The 11,222-nt window shown below is 41.9% G+C and overlaps 1 protein-coding gene across 3 annotated transcripts in view; it reads left to right on the top strand.

The window, feature by feature from the left end:
• Positions 1–8,330, top strand: part of quoa (quattro a) — a 122,198-nt gene extending 113,868 nt beyond the window's left edge. The window contains exons 21-24 of one of the 3 annotated variants that reach the window (XM_078418961.1): positions 611–828; positions 1,919–1,969; positions 4,183–4,247; positions 6,416–8,330. In XM_078418961.1, the coding sequence (XP_078275087.1) occupies positions 611–828; positions 1,919–1,969; positions 4,183–4,227 (314 nt within the window). In that variant the 3' untranslated portion in view covers positions 4,228–4,247; positions 6,416–8,330. Of the gene's footprint in view, positions 1–610; positions 829–1,918; positions 1,970–2,003; positions 2,761–4,182; positions 4,248–6,415 lie in introns of those variants that run through there. The other 2 variants (XM_078418962.1, XM_078418963.1) reach the window with 2 other exon arrangements.
• The last annotated feature ends 2,892 nt before the right edge of the window (positions 8,331–11,222 follow it).

The raw sequence follows: 11,222 nt of genomic DNA on the forward strand, positions 1-11,222 counted from the left end.
GACCCCTTTTCTCCAGAGATGCTGTCTGATCTGCTGAGTTACTCCAGGCTTTTGTGCCTATCTTTGATTCAGAGGTCTGGTACAGTCAGTCTTGAACAGCTCAGTCCATGGTCCCACTCAGTGCCAAGGCACCACAATGGCCCATTATGAATGCTTCCGATCATTCAATGGCTGAACATTTTTATGTAGTGGAAATGATCTGTTGTTTATTGCATCTACTCAAATAGAGGTGAATATCCAGAGGTGTGTTCCATCAGTCATTTGTTTTAACCTTGGCGGAAGAGCTTTTGAAATAAACAATGTTGGAATTAATTGGAATGTTTTTGTAAGCTTTCCACTGCTCCTACTTCAAGGCTACACCAGACGAATGAGAAATTTACTATGTAATGATCGATTCCTATTTGCGTAAATCTCGGTGAATGCCAAACAAAATGGAATGACAGATTATTAGAAAGAAACATGCGAGGAAGATTTTTCACTGTCTTTTTTGCCTTTTTAACATGCTTACTAAATAACAGGGAAGGACTTGCTATATTTGGAAATTGTACTGGATGTTCCACATGCAGTAATGAAGGACTGTGTTGATAAAAGTTGTTTGTTTCATCCACAGTTGAGAGTTTAGAAACATCCTCCCAGTGTAACTCGACAGACAGCGTCAGTGGCTTCAGCAGTTCCGAACACAGCAGCCTTTCCCTGACTGGAAGAGAGACTGAGGAAGTGTTGTCCACCTGCCCTATATCATACAAGCCCAGTTCGGAACAATGCTCACTCTATGCACATCCATTATTGCCAAAGGGTGAACTACCATTTGGAAATTTGATCAAAAAGGTATGTGTTCTAATACAGATGTGTTTTCTGTGCTCTTTTCCCCTTTTCCATTCACTGGATTTATAAACACTGGTGAATGGTATTATTCATAGGCTTCAGCTGTTCGCCTGGATCTCAACTAATTGCTCCTCTTCAGTGGTATACCTTGCACCATCTTTGCCAACATATTTTTCTACAGCCTGTTTTCTGCAACTTATCAAATAAAGTTGATCCTTGTTTCAGTTAGTAACCTGATACAAGTCAGTCTTATTTATATTGAGAGTGAGTAATTCAATCACCATGAGCACATAGCTGAATCAGAAATTGCCTTCACAATACATTTCATAGTCATACAGTACAGAAACAGGCTCTTTGGTCCAACATGCCCATGCTGACCAAGATGTCCCATCTACACCACTTCCACCTGCTTGTGTTTGGCCGATATCCCACTAATACTTTCATATCCATGTACCTGGTAATTTTAACATCATGAACATTCCAATAGATATCATCATTTAACAAAGATGAGAAATTGGATTATTTGTCCTATCAGCCTGGAACTAGTGTAGGCATCCAATTGCTATCCCATCAAAAATCACAAAGCACCCTCTAGGGATGGACTCTTAGACCATCAAACTCCACATTGGCATTGCTTAATCAAGATAAAAACATATGTGAATAGCTTACAGACACATTTGAAATAAGAACCAAAACAAAATTGCTGGATATAATGGTCTCATCATTGTGAGGATTAGTTATTTTTTAGTTATCAGTTCTTTTTAAAACCATTAAGTAGGTAGCATCCTGACATAGTGAGCAGTCGTCAGTACAGGTTCTCATGAAAAATGATCGGCCTGCAATGTTAAATCTGCTTCTTTCTCCACAGATGTCACATTTATTGTTTTTTCTAGCATTTTCTTCTTATTTCACATTTCCTGCACTTTCAGTTTATTGTTCTTTCATTAATGACACATCTGGTTAGTTTTGATTGAAGTGATTTTGTTAAGGATGAAAAAATTCCTACTATTTTATATTATATTAATGTCTTTGGATCCTTATTGTAATTTTAATTTTTTACTCTAAATACCACTCTGTAAATATTTTTTGTAAGGCATGGGAGATGAAGGAGATGATATTTCCGGGACGCTCTAACCAATTTGGTGTAAGTTGAACTAGATTCTTTCTGTTACCGACAGATCCACGAAGGATACAAAGTATTGGCCCATAATTAGCAGATAAGTGCTCTCATATTAATTTTTTTCAGTTTGGTGAAATGCAGGGCCTGTGAGGATGAGACCATTACTTCTCTTTAGGGGTATATAACCTTTCCTTAATTTAAAAATGGGATGTGTTCCTGGAGAGTAATTGTTTTGTAAATGTTAAAGATGCATTAAGGATATGTGACATATGTGACATAGGGCAACCCCATGCATAGAGAGTGGTGTGCTACGTTGTTGTGAAAAACAACTCTGTAAGTTGAAGGCATGTGCCTCAAAGGGTCAATGGCCATGCAGTGAAAATTTGTAAATCGAGGTGTACCTGTAGTCAGTAAACCTGTAGGATTATTTGCTACTTGGCACTGTCGTGTGCTCAGTCCTCAGCGTGGAATATTGATCCACTGAACTGGATCATTTCCAATAGCAGAATCAATCAGAAGACATCTAAATGGTGAAGATGCACTTGGAGTGGATGTCAGGCAGTGATTCACATCCCACAGCTATCGTTCCACACATCATACTAAGATTACAATGTTTCTCACTGCTGGTTGTCCTGAGTGCAGTATACAGTAAACATAACCTGGATGGGACTCCTCTAAATCTCTTACACCACACTAATGATACTAAGATAGGTGGTGTAGTTAATAATGAAGTAGATTTTCAAAGTCTACAGAGAGACTTGGGCCTTTTGGAAGGGTGGGCTGAAAGATGGCAGATGGAGTTTAATGCTGATAAGTGTGAGGTGCTGCATTTTGGTAGGACAAATCAAAATAGGACGTACAGGGTAAATGGTAGGGAATTGAGGAATGCAGTGGAACAGAGGGATCTGGGAATAACTGTGCATTGTTCCCTGAAGGTGGAATCTCATGTGGATAGGGTGGTGAAGAAGGCGTTTGGTATGCTTGCCTTTATAAATCAGAGCATCGAATATAAAAGTTGGGATGTAATGTTAAAATTGTACAGGGCTTTGATGAGGCCGAATCTGGAGTATGGTGTGCAGTTCTGGTCGCCAAATTATAGGAAGGATGTCGACAAAATGGAGAGAGTACAGAGGAGATTTACTAGAATGTTGCCTGGGTTTCAGCACTTAAGCTACAGAGAGAGGTTGAACAGGTTGGGTCTTTATTCTTTGGAGCGTAGAAGGTTGAGGGGGGACTTGATAGAGGTTTTTAAAATTTTAAGAGGGACGGACAGAGTTGATGTGGGTAGGCTTTTCCCTTTGAGAGTGGGGAAGATTCCAACAAGGGGACATAACCAGAATTAAGGGACAAAAGTTTAGGGGTAACATGAGGGGTAACTTCTTTACTCAGAGGGTGGTGGCTGTATGGAATGAGCTTCCGGTGGAAGTGGTGGAGGCAGACTCGATTTTATTATTTAAGAGTAAATTGGATAGGTATATGGATGGGAGGGGATTGGAGGGTTATGGTCTGAGAGCAGGTAGATGAGACTAGGTCAGAGAAAGTGGTCGGCGTGGACTGGTAGGGCCGAACGGGCCTGTTTCCGTGCTGTAATTGTTATATGGTTATATGGTTATAATCATTAATGTACAATTATTTGATTCAAGCTCTGGCATATAGATAATTATAATTCAATAACATGGTGAACTGTCTAAAACTAGGAAAATGATATTCACTGTCATATATCTGCCATGTTTTTTTTTAAATGTGGAAATGTTTAAATACGTTTGTCTTACTGATCAGAATTAAGTATGTTGCCTTTCTTTGCTTAAAGTTATTCAAATAGAATGACACCACATGGTATTAACAAGCCCTGATAAAACACAAAAATTACACAATAGCTTTTTTTTCGTGGAAATTGTTTTCTGTACACGGGCATTCTTGCCCTTGAGAAGTGTGAGGCTTAGCAGAAAATAAATCCTCAGACAGTCTTGTGTAAAGGAGAAATTCTAGGGAAATCAGTAGAGGAACTGATTGTATGATTTGATGACTTGGCACGCAGTAATGTCTGAGTCTTAAACAAAATTGAGAAATGATCACAGTACTTTCCTTGTCTTTCGATACTACCACCAGTTGCATCAGCTCAACATATTGGATCATACCTATTGAGTATGTAATTATGTGTATAAATGGGCCAATACGTTTCTTATGTTTAACGCTCTTTATTTTCATTACATTTACAATTTAATGATTTGATGCAGGAGAAATCACCTGAAGTGCCTGGGAAACGTTCAACAGCTGTCTGATGCTCTGAAACGCCACTTTGGTACGTACTTCCATCTGACACCAGATTTAATGTCACGGAAGCACTTTGACTTTCACTCTACTCCTGGGAGGCAGAGGTTGATTTGGCAAGTACCAAGTTGTAGCATTTGGCCATGGAGTGGGCATTTGCAGTTGCAATCTTATGGTGGAGAGGATTGGGGTCATAGTTAAGGGCTTGCAAAGGAATTAAAGGGTGAGTCCAAGCTAGCCTATTTAGTATTGGACTTGATCTAACAAGTACACTAAATAGTAATGAAGCAGGCCTCATAGACAATAGACAATAGACAATAGACAATAGGTGCAGGAGTAGGCCATTCAGCCCTTCGAGCCATTCAATGCGATCGTGGCTGATCACTCTCAATCAGCACCCCGTTCCTGCCTTCTCCCCATACCCCCTCACTCCGCTATCCTTAAGAGCTCTATCCAGCTCTCTCTTGAAAGCATCCAACGAACTGGCCTCCACTGCCTTCTGAGGCAGAGAATTCCACACCTTCACCACTCTCTGACTGAAAAAGCTCTTCCTCATCTCCGTTCTAAAATATTCATTGTAAAGCTATGCTTCTGCTTTAATAAGCTTGGCCATTCCCAAGATGTGCTTTCACTGCTGGATTTTGTGGAAATGGCATCTAAACACGATCCACAAATACCATTGGAACCCTCTACACCCAGGTGCACTATATACATGGAGCTCCTGGAAGCAATTTAACATTGCTCAGAACCAAACTGAACTAACCAGTCGTTGGTAGAGAATGGTCCTCAGGCACAATTATCTGGTGCAGTGCATGCATTCAGTACAAAGGTGTGGATTTACTTAGTGACATGGTCTGGTATGCACTACTGTAAATGGTGGTAGAGGCAGATTCTGGAAACAACGTTGGCAAGTAAAGCGGATTTGAACTAGCATTACCATTATTTTCATGATAAAGTGGAAGTCAGGGGAAATTGGAATTATTAAGTCTCTCTCTCTCAATGAGCAAACACAGGAATGACGGCATGCTTCTTTGTTGCATAACTTCATGACTCTGTCTTCAAATCATAGAATCTACTTTTTTCTCCAAGTGCAAGCCTATTGGGGGAGGGGGGGAGGGGGAGGGGGGACGGGGAGGGGGGCTGCACCAGACCTGAATGTTCATTTTGAGATGCTGCAAGTCTTACTCTGTGAAGTCTTAGCGTCATAGAGTAATACACTGTGGAAATGGGCCCTTCGGACCAACTTGCCCACACCGGCCAACATGTCCCAGCTACACTAGTTCCATCTGCCTGCATTTGGTCCATATCCCTCCAAACCTGTCCTATCCATGTACCTATCTAACTTTCTTAAATGTTGGGATAGCCCCTGCCTCAACTATCTCCACTGGCAGCTTGTTCCATACACCCACCACCCTTTGGATGAAAAAGTTACCCCTCAAGTTCCTATTAAATCTTTTCCCCTTCACCTTAAACCTTTGTCCTCTGGTCCTCGATTCACCTACTCTTGGCAAGAGACTGTGCATCTACCCGATCTATGCCTCGTGATTTTATGCACCTCAATACGATCACCCCTACTGCTCTTGCACTCGAAGGATTAGAGTCCCAGCCTACTCAACCTCTCCCTGTAGCTCAGACCCTCTAGTCTTGGCAGCGTCCTTGCAAACCTTTCCAGCTTGACAACATCTTTCCTATAACATGGTGCCCAGAACTGAACACAATACTCTAAATGCGGCCTCACCAACGTCTTACACAACTGCAACATGACCTCCCAACTTCTGTACTCAATATTCTGACTAATGAAGGCCAATGTGCCAAACGTCTTTTTGACCACCCTATCTACCTGTGATTCCACCTTCAAAGAACCATGCACCTGCACTCCTAGATCCCTCAACTCTACAACACTCCCCAGAGCCCTACCATTCACTGTGTAGGTCCTGCCAATGTTAGACTTCTCAAAATGCAACACCTCACATTTCTCCGTAACACTAATTCTTTGGCTTGCACTGTTCTCAGACACTCTGCCTGGTGACAAGAATTGGTAATTTAAGCTCCAAATTTACCAAGTATCTTTAGGGGGTGGAATTTGTATCTAGCTGTTCAAGGAGCGTTAACTGGGAGGTTTGTGATGAAGTCTGCATCACAGAGTAGGATTCATGAAAGAAAGCTGTAACATTTAATTTTAATTCTGTGATTTACCAGGTCTGAAAATCGATGAATTACTGGTGGAAGATTGGAATCCCAACTGCTGCTGAGCTCTGAGATTTAATTCCAGTTAAGAGTTGCAGTGAGTGAACAGATTTGTGAGAGATTGCTTGCCTTCTGGGATTTCCTCTGACAGATTGTGGCTTTCATTTCCAGTGAAACAGATGCTGGAACATCGCAGCATTCTACGAAAAATAACCTCATTATTCTCGGAACTGGCCACATGAGTCAGGTGGTTGGTCGTGACATAACCCATGGACGCGGTATATTTTAAGGTCACTGTAATGGAGATAGGATGTACTTCTTTTTGGCCTATGCTTTTACGTTTCTTCCAGGATACATGGACCAGTAACATCCAGCTTTATGTTTGATCCCGAACCCTGTAAGGTTTGGAATGGCAAGCTCAAACAAAATAAAATCCATTTACTGCAGGATGAAATATCAACTAAGAAAATCCGATTTCAGAAAACAGCACAAAGAGGTCTAAAGGGGAAGGGCAATATAGATATAATCTTTTCATTTAATTATTAATTCATAAATATATTTTAATATGTATCATAAAGGCCTATTGATATAACATTGTACATTGTATTGTTGCCCTCTTTTGCACACCTTTTAGCTTTAATTACAACATGGTTATGAAATGTGGAGAAAAGTCAGTTATAATACTTTTATATTTTTACAATATTAAAAACGCCATTGCTTTTCTTGATGCTAATCATTTTTTGACCCTACTTTAATATGTTTTCGTATAATTCTCAGATATCATTAGCTTTATATTAAATACCACCACTATCAACTTTATGTCCCATTCGTGTGAATGCCTAAATCAATTGACACAGAAGTAATGGATCTAAAGTTATTCTATTGCCTCCAAGGACTCACAGATCAGACAAGACATTGCTCAATAATTGTCAATGAACAGGCACCACACATTCAACCCAAGGGTATCTATCCGTCGGTCAACTCACACTTTAACATCACTGAAAATAGACTTAATTTTTCAAACTGTTTAAAAACTATTCAAAAATTAATTGAATCCAATTAATTCAATTAATTGCCTGGGAATCTTCAGTCTTCTAAAACTGGTTGCAGTTAAATTCTGATGGATATATGTTCAAAGCAATCTTTCGGAGTTGCAGTGCTGATCCTCCCCCCCCCCCCCCCCCCCCCCATAATATCAACAGGATTCTTCAAATTGGACATAACTGATGGGGGTATCACTTTGCTGGGTGTGAGGAGCACTGTAGCAATCCTTGCGGTGTGTTAAATTGGTGACAAAAGAGCCACATTAGGATCTTTATGAGTTGTATATTTGCATGATGATCCGTGCCCCACATAAGGCAAGGATATTAGAAGTGAAAAGAGGTTTAAGATTATTAGTTCCAGATCTTCATAGTCTGTTGCCTGCATTTTCCAGCTCCTACATTGATGGGCTTGGTAAATCACCTGTCAGAGATCTGTGGTGCTGAGAGAATAACCATTCTGGCAACCAGGCGCTCGATTACACCTGCAGCTAGAAGCAGTTCCCATTTAATATTAACGCAAACTCTGTGCCATAACTCCTCTATTACTCTTGTTTCAGTATCTCATGCCTCCACAGAGGTCGCTGTGCCCTGGAGGTGTAGGAATTAAAATGCTGTAAAATATTGAAGACATTGACATATTTCTTGTAACATTTTATTTTTCTTTGTTCTCTGACTTTTACCACAATGGTGGTGCAAAAAGAACGATTTTGTACTCGACAACTGTGCGCTGCAGTTAACAAGTAGAAGAAAATACCCCCTTTAGTCGTTCTATGTGCCCTTCTTATGTAAATTAGAATCAACATGTTAATAACTGCTGAATTTTCGGGAGTTACTGAGTAATTTCCATTCTCTCCATACTGTAACATTGTTGCTACGCAACTGAAGATGTATTAAAGGTTTGATTTGAACCATTTGATATCAGAAGCTGTGTCCCATTTGTGCTTCCCTTCTAAAATGAATCGTTTGGTTGCAAACTAGAAGACAGCAAACGTTATGAGTATTCATTGAGATTGATGGAATTGGAACATCAAATGGTCTCAGAGCTGTCTGGTTTCTTCAACACATTTGATGAAAATACATTTGAATTAAATTGAGTTTACTAAATTACTGTGTTGAGGCAGGTGCCTCGGGAATACATAAATATGTAAAAATGTTATTTGTGGTGCAGGTGCTGCTTGGCAGACATGTGGTATTGGCCTGACGTGCTTTGGAAGTAATATGCCATCAATTTTGCTTTGATAATTGAAGTGCTCAGCAGACAGCTGAATGATGGCCTAAAGAGGGGCAAGAATAGTCCCCCCCAATATTCCTGGCTACACAGTTCCCAGGGCAGCACTGTGGTGTACCTAGTAGAACCACTGGCTCACAGCTCCTGGGACCTGGGTTCAATCCAGATCTCTGGTGCAGGCTGTGAGCAATTTGCACATTCTCTCTGTGTCTGCCTGAGTTTCCTCCCCTAGCCCAAAGTCATGTGGCGTCAGGGGAGATGCTGGGAGATATATAGGGTGAACTCACATATATATTTTATTTATAATAGTAAGAAACTCCAGGACTGGCAACTCAGTCCTGGTCTTCAGGATCTTTGGCTTCTTCCTGCAGTTCATCCTTGCTGCTCAGCTTTTGTTTTTGTACACATGGTGCCAGCTGCCTCGGGGTTATCCTGGCAGCTCCGTCTTTGCCTGTGTGTGTGTGAGTGCAATCCCTGGTTGTCCGTGGGCAGGCCGAGGCACTGGCATCTCAGGCATGTCCCAGTCACTCAGTCTTGGCCTCAGTAGAGGTCTTAGTTGTCTCGGGCTATGAATTATGATACAATTATGAGAGGCATGGACAGGAGCGACTGTCAGACTTTTTTTCTCAGGGTGGAAATAGCTTTAATGTTGAGGGGAAAATTTTAAAGGAGATGTGCAGGGCAAGTTTTTTTTACAAAGTGGGAAAAGGGAAGTGAGATGGGGGGAGGGGAGTGAGAAGATGTGAGGGGGTGAGGCAGTGGGGAGGTGCTGCTGGTCAGATAAGGTGGAGGTGGGTTTACCTGAAATTGGAGAATTTAATGTTGAAGACATTGGGTTGCAGGCTGCCCAAGCAGAATATGAAGAGCATTTTTAAAGTCTGTATGTGGCCTCATTTTAGCAGTGAAGGAGCTGAGGACAGACAGGGACATATGGGCAGTTGAAGGCTAACTGAAGTGGCTAGCACCTAGGAGCACCAGCAGGTCCTAGAGGACAGAGAGCAAGTGTTCAGTGAAGCAGTCAGCTTGTTTACAATTGGTCTCACCCTCCCTCTGGTTCTGCATTTTACTCCCCATCTTCCTTGCTTATCAGATCCCACCATTCTTCACCACACGTCCAGCTTACGTTACCCTCTCCATCGTTCAGGCCCCATCCAGATTGGTCTGCCAATCAAGCCCTCCTTAACTGGATCCATAAGTTGATGCTCATAAGTGATAGAAGCAGAATTAGGCCTTTTGGCCCATCAAGTCTACTCTGCCATTCAATCATGGCTGATCTATCTCTCTTTCCTTACCCCATTCTCCTGCCTTCACCCCATAACCCTTGACACCTGTACAACTTACACTCCCACTTGCCAGCTCTTGCCCCACCCCTTGCACTCGTCTCTTTCTACCCGCCACCCCCTCTCTACTCCATTAGTCTGAAGAAGGGACTAACCCAAAACGATAAGTCACCTGTGAACCTAACACACATGCGTTGACATTAAGGGCGGCACAGTGGTGCAGGGGAAGAGTTGCTGCCTTACAGTGTCAGAGACCTGGGTTTGATCCTGACTATGGGTACTGTCTATCCGCAGTTTGTACGTTCTCCCCGTGGCTGCATGGGTTTTCCCCGGGTGGTCTAGTTTCCTCCCACACTCCGATGACATGAAGATATTTAGGCAAATTGGTAAAATTGTAAATTCTCCCTAATGTATAGGATAGTATATGGGGATTGCTGGTCGGCGCGGACTCGATGGGCTGAAGGGCCTGTTTCCGCTCTATATCTCCCAAACTAAACTAAACTAAACTAAAATAATACTTACAAGTGATATTAGGCCTGTGTTGCTGAACCCTGCTGCACGACTGATGCACAGAGGAATGGCAAGAAGTCACAGACATTGTATAACTGACAGGTTGCAGATTTTCCTTTGTCTTTTTAAAATTATATCACATCAGACTAAAACAATCACATTTTCCTCGAATGACATTCGTAATGATTTCCCTGTTATGTAGAGGCAAACTAGGGAAACTGCTGCCCAGAGAGGAGGACTGGCTCTGGATTTCAATGAGGAACCATCCCAGTGGTGAAATCACACAGCGACTTTCAGTTTCAAGCTGCAACGACAGTGGGCACTGATGGAATGGACTGCAAAACAGCCCTGGATGATCTTGTGCAATTGTGCACCTCAACTCCAATTCTTTGCACAATCCCCTTAATTTCCTGCAGTCTATTAATCAGTTAATTTTAGCCTTCACAAAGCGCCCACAGTGCCTGAATAGCACAAAATGGTGGCACAGCGTTAGAGTTGCTGCCTTGCTGATCCTGACTACGGGTGCTGTCCATACGGAGTTTGTACGTTCGTCCCCGTGACTGTGTAGGTTTTCCCCGGGTGATCCAGTTTCCTCCCGCATTCCAAAGATGTACAGGTTTGTAGGGTAATTGGCTTTGGTAATAATTGGTAAATTGTTCTCAGTGCTTAGGTTAGTGCTAGTGTAAGGGAATCGCTGGTTGACATAGACTTGGAAGAGCCTGTTTCCACACCGTGTCTCGAAACTAAACTAAACTAAA

The sequence above is a fragment of the Rhinoraja longicauda genome, chromosome 22 (genome assembly GCF_053455715.1).
Source record: "Rhinoraja longicauda isolate Sanriku21f chromosome 22, sRhiLon1.1, whole genome shotgun sequence".
In the NCBI taxonomy this organism is placed as follows: domain Eukaryota; kingdom Metazoa; phylum Chordata; class Chondrichthyes; order Rajiformes; family Arhynchobatidae; genus Rhinoraja; species Rhinoraja longicauda.